This window comes from Mesoplodon bidens (genome assembly GCF_964165515.1).
Source record: "Mesoplodon bidens genome assembly, chromosome: 13".
Taxonomy (NCBI): domain Eukaryota; kingdom Metazoa; phylum Chordata; class Mammalia; order Artiodactyla; family Ziphiidae; genus Mesoplodon; species Mesoplodon bidens.
In genome coordinates, this window is record NC_138169.1 from 22,718,101 (window position 1) to 22,736,462 (window position 18,362).

Consider the following 18,362-nt stretch of genomic DNA (forward strand, 5'->3'; position numbering starts at 1 on the left):
AGAATAACAACAATAAGACTTGAGGTTCAAGAAGGAATCAAAGAACAAAGACACTGCATTGTACTTTTTAACTGCACAGGTAGTTTTAAATAAATGGAGAAAGCACCTTCCAAAAGTTACACTAGCAGGGAAAGATTCCATCAAGCATTTACATAGTAAATTTCTATTTTACAAAAGATTCTTGATCTTTACTTGAACTGTACATGATGAGGGAAAAGGAGCCCCCTCAGGTAGGTGTTCTGCTTGCAGAAGCAAACTAAAGGACCTAAGATCAGAGGCAAGCCTGGGATGCCAAGATGGGTAAAGAGAAATGATAAAGGGCCATTCGTTAATTCCATGTCTAAGACACTTTTCTAGTGATGCTTACGTAAATACTTTAGGGCAAACCACTGCCCTTAGATAAAGGTACAACCTCAGAATCTCTAATTCTGGATTATAGTAATGTATCTGTGTACCCTGGACTGCTGAATGTCAAAAGACAATACTTGGGGTGACCTATGAGGTTTGAACAAATACTTTAGAGGAATTCTCTAGGACCATACACCCTCTACTTTGGCTTTTTGAATGAAGCACAGGCTTCTGTGCTATATCCTCCAGCAGTGTAATAGTCTAGAAAAGGGCATCAGTATTGGATCACTCCTTAGACACTAATCAGCTGGGGAAAGAGTTCACTGGCAAAAGTGTCCTCCCAAGAATGGTCTACACCAAGCAGAGAGGACATGTCACTCAAGGGAGAAGGGGAACCTTCATAGCTACAGTCACTATAAGCATCCAGCAGGCAGGAAGATGGCTTCAGGCAGTGGCTGGTTGAAAGCAGATCTGAGATACCCAGCTCTGGAATGAAGTCATCTACAAGTTCTTCCTTCACTGAGACAGTGAATTCAGGGTGATCTTTCTCTGAGGGACTGGAAGGTGCTTCCTCAATTTTCACTACCACATTAGCTTGGCTCTCTGTCTCAGAGGGTATCTCTAAGACTAGGGGCTTTGTATATACGTGGTCAAAACGAATCAGTTCATTAATGGCTTCCAGCTTCGCTGATGACGTCCCCAGGGATGGAGAGGGGGGTGCGGGTAAGGAACTGGGTCCTTCTGGGTCGACTTCTGGGAGCTGCTCCAGGCTGGTAGACTCTGGAGAAGGACATCTGAAGAACATAACTGGGTCCAAGTTGAACAAAATGCCCAACAGGATATCAGACTGTGAAAGGAAAAATTAAATGGAGTTCAACTATTAGAATGCACTGAGAATCTACCTTAGTGCTAGGTTCCATAATGTAAATTAATCATTAGGCTATAGGATGACCTCCAGGACCCACCAGACCCATTTATCTATATTCCACTCCATGTCCTAAACCACCTGGAAATAGGAAGGTAGTTAATGTTCACCTCCAACTCAACCGAAACTATCTTCTCTGCCCTCATCTGTCTGGTTAGGGATGTCAGGCATCAAACAAATGGAATTAAATAGTTACACACCTCTTTAGTAAACCTGAATAAGCCCTACCTCAGAGTCTGAAGAGTCAACACCATCAGAATCCATGGGGAGATGTTCTGGAGGGGTGACAACTGGGCCTGCACCTGCTGCAGAGGTGCACGTAGTCTGAGTGCTGCGGACTCAGCAGACCCGGCCACCGGCCTCGCTCCATTCCCCTGGGAGGAAAGACCAAAGTGAATGAACAGCTCCAACAGCTAAGAGTCCCCAGGGAAATACTTGCCAGGAAGCTGTGGTTCCTGACTTTCAAGAAAGCTAGAAAACTATTCTTTAGAGCTGAAATCTTTCCCTTAAACCTTTGTTATTTCCATTTTCTTGAGCCCTCCTCAAGAAGAGATAAGAAAAGGAGGGTAAGACTAACTTCACTGTGATTTTCTGTATAATGAAACATTTTTCTTCCCCAAGCAAAGATTCAGGCAGGACCGATATTCTTAAATAGTATCTTACTTATATTCTCAATAAGAATAACGTTCCTAGTAATGAAGTTCTATAGTGAATTTAGGCCCAGAATCTTTTTGGATAGTAATCTTTTAAAAATTTTGTCCTGAACATTATCTTCTGAGTAGAACTGCCCTGCTGTCAACCTTAGCCCACTTAAATATTATCACTGAATTTGCCATGATTCGTAAATTAAAACCCATACATCACTCTTCTATCAGAAAGGTGTCACTATCACAGTGAATCCCTTCTCTTCTCAATCATATTCATCAAAGAACCACTATAATTTTAGTAGCATTCAAAGTCAGGTTTGACTGGCTCTCTTATCCTGGTTCTCCTTAATGTTGGCATGGTAGATATATATCTTGTCGACTACTGGCATTTGTTAGTACTTGCTCTTGGAGAGTCATGTAACTTATTTTAATTATTAGGACCTAGTACTATTCACTACACTCTTGAAAAATGAATAAGTATCATTAAAGAAAGAGGTCATGTCACTTAAAACCAGTTCTCACATACGGCACCAAATAAAGGACATGACTTACTTTGGTCTCTGCCTCCTCTTCAGTCACTAGGGCATCCATCCCCAAGCGCTGTCTCAATTCCTGGTTCTCAACTACAAGGCCATGAGTTTTCTCTCGTAAAAGCTGATTTTCTAGCAAAAGTTTTTGGTTCTGGAAGAAAGTTCAGAAGAGGCTATTAAGACATCTAATTCTTTCACTTAAGAATCCACCTGACAGCGTTTCACTACAATAGGTTTCCTTTCCTTCTCCTGGGTCTTTTGGAAAACTCTATGCTTATGAATGTGTTCACAGTGGGTATTAGAAGGCAAGGTTATAATTACAAAAAAAAAGCTATTTAGGAAGTGCCATCTCACGGGGTCACATATAACACAATGCCCCCAACTACTAATAGAGACTTCAACAAAGAGTGACTTGTGGCTTTAATTTAGATATGATGTTTAAAAAAATCCTATCATTTTTTTTTTTTTTTTTTTTTAGCTGTGTTGGGTCTTTGTGGCAGCGTGCGGGCTTTCTCTAGGTGCGGCGAGCGAAGGCTACTCTTCGTTGTGGTGCACGGGCTTCTCATTGCGGTGGCTTCTCTTGTTGCAGGGCATGGGCTCTAGGCGCGCGGGCTTCAGTAGTTGTGGCTCGCAAGCTCTAGAGCGCAGGCTCAGTAGTTGTGGCACACGGGCTTAGTTGCTCCGCGGCATGTGGGCTCTTCCCGGACAAGGGCTTGAACCCATGTCCTCTGCATTGATAGGTGGATTCTTAACCACTGTGCCACCAGGGAAGCCCAAAAAATCCTATCTTAAACTGGCGGGTAATAATAAAAGTGGTAGTGGTGGACTGTAAAATCCACATGTTAAAAAAAAAAGAACAACACAAATAATCCTTATGTATTCAAGATGTGTAACTGGCAACAATTTAAGTTTAGGTAACAAGTAGACCCTAGAAGGGGAAGGGAACCGTTAGCGGACTTTTGGATAAGCCAGTAAAGGTCTCAAGTTTAAGCAATGATTTCCTATCTGCTTTTACTAATTTTTTAGTACTAACTGATAAAACATTGTTGTAATGTTGTAACTCACCAGCTTTGAGATAGAGCTAGCACCAAATGCCAAGAGGGTCAATCACTTCTGCTCTCATCAAGCTTCACCACTTAACCAACTACCTATCTACCCTAACTTAGATTAACTAAAAGTTTAACTTTTAATTATATGTCCAATTGTATTCTAAAGGAGATGAAGCAACCATTAACCAAGGAAAGATATACAATGGATCAAAGATACGAGTTTGGCCTTAAGTATTTTTACCTCTTCTTCCAAATCTACCACTTGTTGCTCCAGCTCACTCATTCGAGCTTTCTTTCGGTCTCTGGCAGTCTGAGCTGCTACTCTGTTTTTCAGTTTCCTGAGAACAGAAAGAGATATACCACACTGAGTCATCTCAAACCTTATTTATATCTTTATTTGAAAACTTGGCCACCTGGTGCTTTCATTTTAATTTACAGTATAAGGTAGACTAATGGTAAAATACACTTCAGGCTCCTCCCCTCAAGAAAACCAAACCAAAAAAAAAAAAAAATCAGCCTTCTGTGGATCTAGCTTGAAGACCTACTTTATTCTCCCCCATACTGAGTCATCCACCTCCATCTCATCCCTGGTCACAGCACAGAGGCTGGACACAAATATTATTCACCTTGCATCATAAGCTATTTCCTCCTCCCCTTTCTACTCCCCCGTTGCTTCCTGACTCCAATCCCCTCAAACAGGATCCAACCTGGACTAATTAAATCTAGTAAAGGCTGCAATCGCGCTAGGACATAAACCCTCCCTCCCTAAACCCAACTCAAAAGAGGGAGAGGCTGATGCGACTTTCGCCCTGGTGCTCAAAGCCTAGGCCCGTGTCTACTCCAGGAGGCACTTCATAAATCACAAAAAGCACAATGATCATAAGAGAACTAATATTTACGGAGGACTAAGTACTAGGCATTTCTCAATCTCCCCAGCAGCCTGATGAAGTAGATACCATTTTAAGGATGCAGAGGCTGAGTTTGAGTAGTGAGCCTTACAGCGCTCCCAGCCCCCTTCAACTGCTGACATTTCAGTTCCGTGCGCCTCCAAAAAAAGTAGGTTAACCAACTGGCTTCATGTCACAGCCCAAGTTCAGAAAAGCTGACCACGGGTTTGTGGTCACAGCTAGAGGGCCTGGAACCCACGTACCCTTATACCCAGCTCTGGTTATCTCTAATGAGATAGAAAAGAAGTAAATAAAAAAGGCCTGCGCGCTGGACTCCACCCAGCGCGGTGGATCTGCTAGTCCAGACTTCCTGCCCCGCCCCGCGCCACGCTGGCACCGGACTGGCCCGGCCACCAACGCCTGAGCGCTGCGGACGGGCAGCGCGGCCCCAGGTCCCTGTCTCGCCTTCGGATTCGGTCCCAGACCCCAGGCCCTCGCCCTCAGGCTCCGCGCCTCGACCCTCGCCCACCTCCGCAGCGCCTTCTCCTCGGGGCTCAGGTGCGTGAGGCGCTGTCGTTTGCGCGCCTGGGGCGGCCCCCCGCTCGCCGCCTCCGGGCTGGCCCCTCGCTGGCCCGGCACCATGATCGGCAGAGCCCGGCCGACCGGGGCTCCGGCGGCGGCGGCGGCGGCGGCGGTGCCGGGCTGGCCGGACAGAAGCAGAACTTTGGGTACCCCGGCGGCCGGGCTCTGCGCGGCTGCCACCACCACCATAGCCGGAGCACATCTACGCGAGTGCGCGCCCCCGCCGCCGAGCGGGCCGGTCCCGCCGCGCCCAGCCTTTCAACGATCGTGGCCCTCCGCGATTGGCTAGCGCCGAGTGACGCAGGCCTATCTTGGCACCCATTGGTCCTGCCGACCCGGAGGGGGTGGGGCCAGGGCGTCCGGCGTGGCGGCCGCGGTGCCGGGCGTTTTTCGCCGGGGTGACCGGTAGGTGTAACTCGGCGCTGGGAGGGTGTGGGGCACCGGAGGGCCGGGTCTAGGGAAGCCCTGTGCTCGTGAGGAAGGGTCCGGAGCCAGGCGGAGTTTCCTCAGTAAACGGAATTTCCCCCCTAGGCTGACGCAGAGTTTACTTCCAAACCGAGAGATTTCCAGACCAATTTTTACTGAGACGAACAGATTTTTACCCGCCCCTGACAGAATTGTATCTTGTGCGCCACTTAGGGCCCGGAGCTGAGCAGAAAATCGAAAGACCAGCGCGAATCGGGGCTTGAGTTAGAAAAAAGCCTGCAAAGAAATTCCGCGAAATAAGTCTTTAGGGAATGAGATCGCGCGTTTTAAAACTAGGTTTAACTCATAGTGAAGGCTTAATAAACCTTACGTGGTGTTCTCTCAGAGTGGCGGGAATACGTGTAATTTCATTTTTCTTTGCATCTCTAAACTTTCTGCTATATGAGCGTACATTATTATTATTATGAAAAAAATGCCACGTACAAGACATGAGGGGAGGTTCAGGGCTCTTGCCCGCCTGTTGCGGCGCAAAGGGGCGGGGTGGGGTGGGGGGACTTGTGAAAGAGGGGCCTCCTCCGCACGGTAGCTAGGGACCAGTTTAGACACGGGAATATTAAAATGGAGAAACCCGAGGAAACACCCCACACGGGCATTTTCACTTTTTTGAAGCAAATTACAAAATGTTAAGTTCCCTAGAATTACAAAGCAATACGTTCTTTAATAAGTAGTTACTGCTTCCTCTATGCTCAGCACTGTTCTAGGTCCTAAGGATGCAGAGATGAGTAAATCTCGTAGCTGGTGGTTGGAAGATATACAAAAAGTGAAAAGATAGAACCCTGCCAGTAATTCTTCGGTGTTACTAAGTCAGGTAAGCTTTTCAATTATATTTTGGTGGGAAGAAAACAGTATGGGAAGAAGGAATGAATGAAAGCAATTCAGGCTTTCGATATATAGGCCCTTTCAAGGGCATAGTTTCCGTCATTCCCAGGACTGGACTGTGAGCCTCCTAATATTTTCTTCTCCAAATTGGCAAGAGTTAAATCAATGACTTTATTTAAACTGAACTGGCCTAGCTCAGGCCATCCTGAACACAGGCTGCTTCTGTGGACTGGGAAAGAGATGGGGGCTAATCAGAGACCAGGACAAAACAGCCTGCCTCCTTTTTAACTCCCATCAGCCTTGAGCTAGCTGGGTCCTAAAGTGCCTGCAGGGGTGGGAGACTCACTTCTGGCCCTGGGACCTTTGGGGAGAATTCTTCAGAATACCTTGTGGTTGAGACCTATTCGTTCCTGTTAAAGGACCTTGGAAAGCTGTAAGAGGTTCTGAGAAAAGTCATGTAATTGTCATGCAGTCTTTAAGTTAATATTTGAGAATGCCAAAAGAACGTCTGGCACTGTGTAAGAAATCTCAGGGAAACTAGAAGAAATTTAAATCATTTAGACATAAAAAGAAAATGCATGAGGCCTCTATTAGTCCATCATGGTGTAAATGAGTAACCATAAGGAGAAGGTACAAGATGCTGGGGCAGAGGAGAAAAAGCCAGTGGATTGCATTTTAGTCTTGGTTAATTGGGTAGAAATGGAATGTTGAAATTGACTCCCCCAGCTTTGTTTTCAAGGCTTTCATCTTTTTGATAAACATGTTAAATCATACTCAAAAACAGTAATTGGACCCAGTGCAGATTGCTGTCCGTGGAATCGTGAACACTCGTGTCCAAACCTTTGAACAGTTTTATATCCTCTCTGTAACACTTCTCTAATAATTCTTGCATCAGATGCCAGTAATATTTTAAAACAGTTACTAGGCACTTGTGATAAGAGCTATAAAATGTATAAAATACAAAGTTCTTAGTCTGTGTGAAATGCAAGAAACAGTAGAACATTAAGTCTAAATAAGTAAAAGAACTACACCAAACCCAGTAGCAATCTGAAACTAAAATTCAAGAACTGCTCTCTAATATGGTAGCCACTGACCACAGGTGGCTATTGATTCTTTTTCCCACCTGTCTTTTTCACAGTCTCCATTCTAGCACTCTTCACTCACATCACTCACGCTTAATCTTCCCAAGGTGCACTGCCCTGAGGTAGAAAAATCTCTGGGGCTTCGAACAAATAGACCAGTCAAGCTATTGGTGATGAGATTGAAAAAGGAAATGACCCTCATCACTGAGTATCAATCCCTTTCCAACTCCATTGGTTCTAATTCCTTGTTTTCAACAAAATTGATGGAAGACAAGATTGAGTTGTCAGCTGGGACTGGAATACAATAATTTTTAATAATAGGTCATTATGTGACTTGGCTTCTAACTTAAAAGATGTTCAAACAATTGAAGGACATCGTTATAACAAAATGCCTTCCTTCCCCATCCATTTAGTTACACAAACAATGTTTTGGGGCACTTTTTTTAATTAAAAAAAAAGAATAAAATTAATGCTGAATCCTGCCTCACTATAGCAATAAGTATTATTAATCAACTGATACATGGTGCAAAGATACATTTCCAATATTATTTTACTCTCTACGTTTAATAATCATTTATCAAAATTTGGAATATTTGTTGTTTTGATAAACTTTGTAAAATTTGTACTGATTTTAGTTGTTATGATAGCTCCATGTAGAGTAATTTTTTATGGTTTGAAGAAAGCTTTAAAATATTTAAATGTGTATATTTTTATGCAAGGTAGCCTATTAAGTAATCAATAGTAGACTTTTAAACAAAACCATATTACATTGAGATAAAAGTCTGTAAGGAAAGTAGAATGGAAATATAACTTAAAAAAGAAAAGGAATAAGGTAAGTTTTCTGGTTCTTAATAAAGAGCTTGTTGTTTTTTTTTAACTTTTGATTTTGATATAATTTCAAACTTACAGAAGAGATGCAAGAATTGTACAAAGAGTTTCGGCAGACTCTTCACCCAGACTTTTTTTTTTTTTTGGCTGCGTTGGGTCTTCGTTGCTGCACGTGGGCTTGCTCTAGTTGTGGTGAGCAGGGGCTACTCATCATTGCAGTGCGTGGGCTTCTCATTGAGGTGGCTTCTCTCGTTGCAGAGCATGGGCTCTAGGCACGCAGGCTTCAGTAGTTGTGGCATGTGGGCTCAGTAGTTGTGGCTCACGGGCTTAGTTGCTCCGCAGCATGTGGCATCTTCCCGGACCAGGGCTTGAACCCGTGTCCCCTGCATTGGCAGGCAGAGTCTTAACCACTGCGCCACCAGGGAAGCCTGCCTCATGTCTTTTCTGATGTTGACATTTTTGAAATGTATGGGTCAATTATTTTGTAGAATGACCCTCAGTGTGGGTTTGTCTGATGTGACCTCATGATTTATGTGTTTTGGGCAGGAATACCACACAGTGATGCTGTTTTCTTCTCGGTGCATCATATCAGGAGGCAGGAGATGTCAATTTGTCCCATAACCAGTGATATTAACTTTTATCAATTGGTTAAGATGCTGTCTCCTAAAGTTAATTAGTAGCTTTTGTACTTATTAATAATATCTATTTTATAGAAGGATATTTTAAGATATCTACCTATCCCGTTCCTCATTAGATCTTCACTCACAGTTCTAGGATCCATTGACGATTCTTGCCTAAATTAATTCTTACCATAGTGATTTCCAAATAGTGATTTCCTAATTCTATCATTCCTTCTGCATTTATTCCTTGGAATTCTACTGTGAGGTAGACCTTTCCCTTCTTATTTATTTAGTTATTCATATCGATATCAACTCACAGAGTACTATTTTACTCAGTGGGTTTAAAAAAACTATTACTACATTATTTATTTTGATTCTCAAACTGTCTCAGACTTGACCAGTGGGAGACCATTGGTCTCCATTTTTAACGACCTCCATTTTTAATTTTGGTAAAATATACATAACATAAAATTTACCAGGAACCATTTTTAGGCATACAACTCAGTGGCATTAGGTACATTCACATTGTTGTACAACCAGCACCGCTGTCCATCTCCAGAACCTTCTCATCATCCCAAGCAGAAACTCTGTACCCATTAAACAATAACTCTCCACTCCCCCATCCTCCCAGCCTCTAGTTACCTCTGTTCTACTTTCTGTCTCTATGAATTTGCCTATTCTAGGTACCTAGTGTAAGTGGAGTCATACAGTACTTGTCCCTCTGTGTATGATTTATTTCACGTAATATAACAGCTTCAAGGTTATCCACGTTGTAGCATGTATGAGAGCCTCTTCCTGACGAGTGTCCTTTCTGGCATGTCCCAATCATTCTTTGACCACTTACTTATTTTCTGGTAGAGCAAGATATTCCAGACTCATCTACTCTTTCCCAGGCCCAGCCCTTGAATGGGCCATTTCTCCAAGGAGCTCTGGCTCCTTTTCATGGAGAATGATATTTAGTGACAAAGATCTGTGCACTACGTGTGCTCATTGCTACTGGGGTGTCATTGCTTCTAGGTTGTCTCAGTGGATAGAACTAGGAAATAATATTTGTATATATATGTGTATACATACCCACATAAAAAGATATAGAAATATATAGATGTTTGTATGTCTATACCTATTTTTATATCGATCTATCTTATGTATTAAAAACTCATGAGTGCACACCAATAACTCCAACTCCAGTTCAACACCAAAGGGTTTGTTCTAGCCTTCCCTCTTTTCATGATTTTAACTCTGTTCTCTGACAATAAGGAAACAGATGCCCATTAAATTCTCATGTATACAAATGTATGTAATTAATCTGTTGGCAATGGCTGGTTGAATCCTTGGCCCCAGAATATGCAAACCCCCTCACCCCAGCCAGCTATTCTTGGCCAAATCCTTGACTCAGATTTCCAAATGTGTGATGACGGATGGCAAATAACTGTGGTATTTCGATTGCATTGAACACAGCTAAAAGAGTGATACAAAAGTTTTACTTTAAAATAATACTCCCAGTTGCATTAGAAATGATATCTTGCAACTAATATTTAAGCTTATCATGAGAAATTTTAGATGTTTAAAACGTGGGGTGTATTTAAAATGTGGTATCTAGTTTTACTAAATTATTTTAGGGACCATGTGAACAAAAAAGTTTTAAGACCATTGTAGCAGAAGAATAGAACCAAACCATTCGGAGAGAGAAACAGAGGACAAGAGTGAGCCAGTGAGCCAGTGAGAGGCAGAGAACAACAATCATTCCAAAACATATAAGAAAAGAGGAAAACACAAGAAACATGGTAAGGAGAAGACATGAAATAACATGGTAGGAATACGTCCAAATATATAAATAATCAAAAGTAAATATGAATGGATTATATTCCCTTCATAAAAGAAGGTGGCTCTGGTTTAAGTGAAAAATCCAAATTCCAGCTATATGCTGTTTATAGGAAATACACATAAAACAAAACAGCATAAGAATGGAAAATGGCTCACCAGGCAGATGTATACAGAAAACAAGCATATGGAGCAACATTTGTATCAGACAAAATAGAATTTAAGACAAAAGCATTTAAAAAACACAAAGAAGGGTGTTTCATGTTGATTAAAGGCACAAGTTATGAGTCATGCATTTTATAAACATAGTAGCATAATTTTGAAATGTATAAAACAAAAACTGAAAATAAATGGTGAAATTGACAGATCCACAATCATAGTGGGAGACGAATACACCTCACTCAGAATCAACCAATAGAGCAGACAGGAAAGATGTGAACAGCACAATTAACAAATGTGATCTCACAGAGAACTTTCCTCTCCACCAGGAACATTCACAACATTTGATGCCATTTTACTCTTGCAGAGTGAGATTGATCTTTGTGTTTCAGGGTTTAGAAATGGAATTGTTTCCAAGTTTTAGCTTTTATGAATAAAGCTTCTGTGAGCACTTGTGTACAAATCTTTGTGTGAAAAAAATCTTTGTATTTTCATTTCTCTTGAGTAAATATTCAATACCCAGTGGGGAAACTGCAGGATCATGAGGTAGGTGTATGTTCAACGTTTTTAGAAACTGCCAGCTTCCCAAAGTGGTTTTATCATTTGACATTTCCACCAGCAATGCAAGGCGTTCTTAGACTACTATAACAGATTGTTATTTAACTCTTTCATTATTACCCAACTTTTCATTTATGTTGCTATGTTTTTTTCCAACTGGATTTCAAAAAGCTCATTAGAAACAGAAGCATGGGTTATACTTCTTTGTGTTTAGTATAGTGCTAAGTACACATTAGACATTCAATAAATATATTTTTAAATGATTATTAAACTTAGGTTGTCTGCAATATGCTTTAAAAGACAGAACATCTTTTAAATTACTCTGGCAGACTGCCACATAATACCATTTTCTTGAAAGCAGAATTCAACACAAGGTTGGTCTATCTTGGACTTATTACTAAAGCCTGGAATGTGCTCATTTTAAGGCACTAAGGCAATATTTCTAGTTACTTACATGGTGTCTATTCTACTTTCTTATTAAAAAAAATAATAATAATTTTTGTTCAGGGTGCCTAGCTGAAAACACTCAGCTTCTGGATTCCCTTGAAATTATGAGTAGCTGTGGAATAAAGTTCAGGCCAATGTATAAGTGGAAGTTCTAGGCAGAGAGAATTCCAGGAAAGCTTGTTAAATGGAGAAGACTACTGGGATGCCTTTCACCTTTTTCCTGTTGCCCCTTTCCCCCAGGCAGTGCTTCTTCTTGCCTGGAATGCTGATGAAAGTTCAAAAGGTTGAGACAGTTCAGCAGCCATCCTGCAAGCATGAGGAAGGAAGCCACAAGCTAAGGATGTCAGAGGGGAAGGACAGAAGGAGTCTGGGTTCCTGATGGCATCATGGAGTGACCATCTAGCCCTGACCTAGCTCTAGACTGCCCGCTTCCAGATCCCAAGTTATGTGACAAATAGAAATATCATGGTGGCTGGGTTTTTATTACATGCCATACAACAAAATCCTCACTTTTACAGGCACTTACCATACTGCCCTAAGTTAGATTTTCCAAATACCGTCTTTGTTTTTCTCATGAACAGGCTACTAGCATGGCTGAGGAACTAGTATGCTTAAGTATGGCATCAGGAAGTAGGTGAATCCCAAGGGCATAATTTTTATCAGTGGCACTTTCTTCTGACACCAGGAAAAGAGATGAGTCACTTAGCATTAGCATCACTATTTTGTGGCCAGAAAAATTGAGGTTCAAAGGGACAAAATAATCTTAAGGCTGTAGATTACCTTTCCAGCTTATCTATCTGTCCCATACTTCAGTCCTACGGTTTTCCTGGAATGCCCTTTTCCTCTCTCTGTTTACACCAGTTTCTCAACCTCAGCATTACTGACATTTCGGGCTGGACAATTCTTTGTTCTGGGGTGAGGGCTGTCCTGTGCATTGTAAATTTTACTAGCACCTCAGGTCCTACTCACAAGATGCCAGGAGCACCCGCCACTCTTCCCAGTTATGACAACCAAAACTGTCTCTGGACATTGCCAAATATCCCTGAGAGCCAAGACCTCCCCCAGCTGAGATCCACTGCTCTAAACTGTGTCAAACATCACCCTACTGTGCCCCTGCACAGACTTCCAGCAACACACCTGTGATACTTGGCAGTACAATCCACCTGTCTTGATCTCCACATTAGACTGTGAGCTCCCTGAAGGCAGCGACTGCATCTGGCTCATCTTTGTAATCCCCCTGCTCATCTACGTAATCCCCCTGCTCATCTACTAAATAGATTTTTAAATGGTCCAGGAGAAGAATGGGAATAGATTTCAGGAATCCTGGCTCCTTGATGCCATGATTTTGACACTCACTCTTAAAGATTCCTGTGTCCCACGCCTTTGCTTGATGCCATATTTTACAGGCTCCCACGCTGTAGTCAAGATTCTAGCAGGAAAGCGCTACGTTGCTCATTGTTCTAAACACAAGTTAAATGGAAATGGAAAGCAAAAATTGTAAGACAGGGGCTTTCCTGGTGGCGCAGTGGTTGAGAATCTGCCTGCCAATGCAGGGGACACAGGTTCGAGCCCTGGTCTGGGAAGATCCCACATGCCGCGGAGCAACTGGGCCCATGAGCCACAGCTACTGAGCCTGCGCGTCTGGTGCCTGCGCTCCGTAACGAGAGAGGCCGCGACAGTGAGAGGCCCGCACACCGTGATGAAGAGTGGCCCCCACTCGCCGCAACTAGAGAAAGCCCTCGCACAGAAATGAAGACCCAACACAGCCAAAACTAAATAAATAAGTTTATTAAAAAAAAATTGTAAGACAACTTTTCATATTCTCACAAGGAGAAATGAAAAACCCTTGAACGATAGGGGAAAGAGCAAAGGTCTATATATTACTATTTTTGTTTCCTTAATGGAATCAAAGTTGCATCTTAATCTTGCAAAAAGTGCTATGTACACCCCTCACCCAGTTCCAATTTCCCCTGATGTCCTTTTACACAACCATGGTACATTTGTCACAACTAAGAAACCGACCTGGATGCACAGGGATTCAGTACCCTCGAGAGATGGATGAAGTCTTTTGGTTTGCTAGGACTAGTGATTCTAGTGCTTTTAATTTCATGACTGTGTTTTTAAAGGCGGACATTTTTGAACCGTTTAAGTAACGTTGAGGCGCCAAATGCATGGGCAGGAAATCCTCCTGGTGGTGTTGGCGGATGTTTCCTTCAATCCTGCGGCTGCCCACCCCTTTCTAGAGAAGAGTTGCAACACTTCTTGAAGTTCATTTGTGTGTATTAGGGTTCTAAGAAATTCAGTACTCCTTTGGCTTCCACAAAACCCTGTAGTTCATTTGCTCGGTAAATTAAACAGAGCCTAAAAGGGCACAACAACAAAAGAAAAAGGTTCGTTTGAAAAGTGAAAAGATATTGCAGGCTCTCTTTTGCACTTGGCATTGACCCACAGCAGTAAATGGCTCAACATTTGGTTTTGTCTCCTTAAAGAAAGCACAAACTCTGCATTGTCGGTACCTTTATTGACACCAAGGTTGAAAGGTGGCAAGAGAAGCAAGTTTTATCTTACTTGAAAGAAGTTTAAGCGCTGTAGGCCCCATTAGTACTAAGAGAATAAACATCAGTTCACCAGTTTTGAACTTTTTTAATAAACTTTTTTTGTGTGTGTGTAATTTTAGATTGGCAGAAAAGTTGCAAGGCCAGTACAGAGAATTCCCATATGCTACCAACCCCCAACCTGGTTCTAGTTTCCCCTAGCGTTATCAGCCTACACTACCATTGGTACATTTGTCAAAACTCAGAAACCACACTGACACAGTGCTATTAACTAAACTCTAGACTGTATTTGGATTTCAACAGTTTCCCTCTTAAAGTCTGTTTTCTGTTCCAGGATCCTGCCTTGGTTTTGATTACTTAGCTTCTGTATGGAACATCTATTTTTGCAAAATGTTTCATGACTAATTTCAGTAAATGATATTTGTTTGAAGTGCTGGATTTACTCAAGTGCAGCCTTCCCAGACACATACGTACCCTGAGGCTCTGACTCCAAAATAACAGCAACTGAATCCCTCCCCAACTGGTGAGGTGGCCTTGCCTTTAGGTGATGCTGTGAGGTTTTTCATGACCTGGCTTGTAGGAGACTAGATTTCCTGAGAATGGCCCAGGGACTCTCAACATTAAAAAAAAAAAAAAAAATCCTCTCATATTTATAGCTGACTTTATACATCTGATATTCCTGTGGGGAAAGACAGCAAGCTGTACATATTCTGTTGTCTCATAAACATTTTTTTTTCATGAAAACATCCAGGATTTATGTGATTCCAAGAGTCAGCTGGGTAAAATATAGATGAAACTCTGGTTTGTTGAATAAAGGAGATACGAGAAGAGAAAAGCTTTGGGAGCGGAGGAGTAGAATTATGATTGCCTCCGAGAATATTGGGACAGAGACCATCCATCTTCCATTTCCAGACACTGTAAGAACAGTCCTTACAACCTAGGTGCTGGGAGCCTGGGCTTGTGACACAGGTGGATGGACATCAGGCAGGTTTTCGGCTCTAACATGCACTAGTTAGGGAACCTTGGACAAGTTACTTAACCCCTCTGAGCCTCAGTTTCCCTGTCAGAAAAATGAGAACCAAGAGTTGACCAAGATAATGTATTAAACACAGTTCATGACACAGAGAAAGCACACCATGCATGTTAAGAATTATTGTTACCGAGGGCCATCCACCTTAATGCCAAGTACCATTCCCACAATCTTCCTAGTTTCCCATTAATCTCATCCATTCTTCTGTCTTTTGATATTTGGCAGCCAGGAAGTTTGACAGGTCCCAGAAGGTTAAGTAGGACAATGGTGGGTCCAAATCTTTAAAATATGTCTGAGTATAAAATTTGATCACTGGTCACAAGCAGGGACAGGGTCCATGAAGCAGGAGATGTGTCATAGCAATGGACACCAGGTGAGTTTTCGCCAGCTGCTCCCTCCCCCAACCAGAGAACAAAATGCCCACTTGATCCCTGGGTGGACTGGACCTGGCCATGGGCTGCTGATGACCGGCTCTGTCAGTGTGACCTAGGACACCATTCCCAGCGGAGGGCAGCAAACATTTCCTGGGTACACAGACCCCTGACCTCCAGTGAGATTCCGGGGCAGGGTCTGGATGACGCCATCCCTGGGGGTGGGGGGCTTGTGCGAGCTGCTCTTCACAGAACAGTGAGCCAGCCTGCAGGATCTGGGAAAGAAGAGGTTGGATCTCCAATTTTAAAAAAGGAAATGTTGTTTCCTACTAAACACAATCATTTTGTTTGGAAATGAGTTGTAATTTCCAGCCTAGAGTTCCGGAATTACAGAGTTTATTATAGTCCTTAGCACCCACAACGTGCTCCCAAAAGCCCTTGCCATGGTCTGTGCCAGAGGTGGGGGACCGACCACCAAACTTGAACAGGATGGTGGAGGTTAGTGCTTGACTCTGCTGGGTGACCTGGAATAAACCATGAACCTCTTCAAGAGTTTTTTTTTTTTTTTTTTTTTTGAGTGGTTCTGAAGAGCCTAGGGGCAGGACAGGAATAAAGACGCAGACTTAAAGAATGGACTTGAGGACACGGGGAGGGGGAAGTGTAAGCTGGGACGAAGTGAGCGAGTGGCATGGACATATATACACTACCAAATGTAAAATAGATAGCTGGTGGGAAGCAGCCGCATAGCACAGGGAGATCAGCTCCGTGCTTTGTGACCCCCTAGAGGGGTGGGACAGGGAGGGTGGGAGGGAGATACAAGAGGGAGGAGATATGGGGATATATGTATATGTATAGCTGATTCACTTTGTTATACAGAAGAAACTAACACACCATTGTAAAGCCATTATACTCCAATAAAGATGTTTAAAAAAAAAGAGTGGTTTTTTTTTCATTGTTGTTTGTTTTACTAGAAAAGACAGGAGTGTGCATGAAAGCAACCTAGCAGAGTGCCTTCAACACAGGAAGGAGCTTCTTGCATTTAGTTCCAGGCTCCAGAGCAAAGGCAGCCCATCCCAGCCTGAGCCTCTTCACTTCACTTGGGAGGCCCTGCCTTGGTATCTGAAGGAGGATGACAGCAGAGACAACCCCCTGTTTGAACTCCCCCTGCCCACAAATGGCCTCTTTGGCACCCGGGAACAAAGTGCAGGTGACCAGAGTGCTCACCCACCAGCCTCAGACCCCCATCCAGGGCAGCACTGTCCAGGGACAGGTGCATCCACGGAAGGAACAAACACAGATTCTCCGACATCCCAAAGATACATACTGGGGGACAGGAGTCCTCTAGAGTCACTTTCCAGGTGACCAGGTAACCTGGGAAGGTTATAAGGTTATAACTCGAAGGGCCTGGGAGTCTGACTTTTTCTTACCTTCTGGAACAGAGAAAGGGGGTGAGAAGATAGCGGCCCTGGGTACAGCTTTGAATGGGAATAAACATTTCTCAATTGAAGTGTTTCATCAGTGTCTTAAAAAATCAAATTTGTTCAGGCTTTCAGGAAATGGATTGTCTAAGTGTCACTTTAAAAATTTGGCAGGGGGGGGAATTGAAAACAGTTTTCTAAAGGGACTCCCCTAATCTTGATCAGCAAATGTCCCCCACCCCTCCAGGAACCAGGACAAGAGCGAGGAGAGCAGTTTGTACTGACTTGAGGTTCTCCTGAAAATTTCCACCCTTTGCCTGTGCTCAAACATTTGCATTCAAGGATTTTTAAAAATTTTTGTGTCCACGTGCAATAAACTGATATTTCCAGCATCATGATCAGAACCACAGCCAGAAAACCTTGATTTGGGGTCATTCATTCATCCCGAAAGCTGTGCCACCTTTATCTTCTCTCAGGGAGCAGAATCTAGAAGAGGAGAAAGATAATAAGTAATTCTAATGTGGTATAACTGTAACCAGCCCTTAGGAGTGGTACCGAGGAGCGAGGACCTAACTGTAGGGCCATCAGGGAAGGCCTCGTAGAGGAGGCAATGTTCGTGAGGGCCTTGAAGGATGAGTAGGAGTTTGCATAGAATTTAGCTTTACTTTTTCCCTTGCCACTTCGCCCTGCTAGAGCTAGATACCACCTGGACCCTGAGCTAGAATCTCAAGAAAGCAGTAATAGTTCACCTGGGGCTAAAAAAGACCTGAAACTAACACAACATATATGTATTCAACCTTTGACACCTGCTACTATTCCTGAGACTAAGTTGATAAGAAGATCCTTCCGGATTTCTGTATACTTATTTCAACTCTCCTGGGACATCCTTTGTCCCTTTCCTACTCTCATCCTTAGTCTCCTTCAAGACTTCTTTGGTATTTTTGTCTTAACCAACAACTTTTCTTTAAAAATAGAGGCAGGAGTGAGAGAGAGAGAGAGAGAGGATTCCCTTCCATCCTCCCCACCCTTCCCTTGTTTGGCTTTAAATTCTGCATAGTCACTCTCTCCCTGGTTCCTTGCTCTGATTCTCTCCTTAAAGGAGCCAGAAGGGACTTCCGGGTGTCTGAGCTCAGGCAGTGCTGTCACTCTCCCGAGCCCCAGGGACGGGTTATCTCTCGGGGTCAGGAACCCGGTGGGAAC

The 18,362-nt window shown here is 43.0% G+C and overlaps 1 protein-coding gene and 1 long non-coding RNA gene across 2 annotated transcripts; one reads left to right on the forward strand and one right to left on the reverse strand.

Annotated features, from left to right (window-relative positions):
• Window positions 1–58: 58 nt before the first annotated feature.
• Window positions 59–5,189, reverse strand: XBP1 (X-box binding protein 1). The gene is given in 6 exon segments (XM_081251628.1): window positions 59–1,195; window positions 1,502–1,585; window positions 1,588–1,647; window positions 2,473–2,601; window positions 3,741–3,837; window positions 4,916–5,189. Coding segments are annotated over 6 exon segments (1,167 nt in total). The 5' UTR covers window positions 5,158–5,189; the 3' UTR covers window positions 59–640.
• A 38-nt stretch (window positions 5,190–5,227) lies between these two features.
• Window positions 5,228–17,730, forward strand: LOC308626496. The gene is made up of 3 exons (XR_014017257.1): window positions 5,228–5,373; window positions 6,145–6,262; window positions 13,195–17,730. It is a non-coding gene; the product is annotated as an uncharacterized lncRNA (long non-coding RNA).
• Window positions 17,731–18,362: the final 632 nt, after the last annotated feature.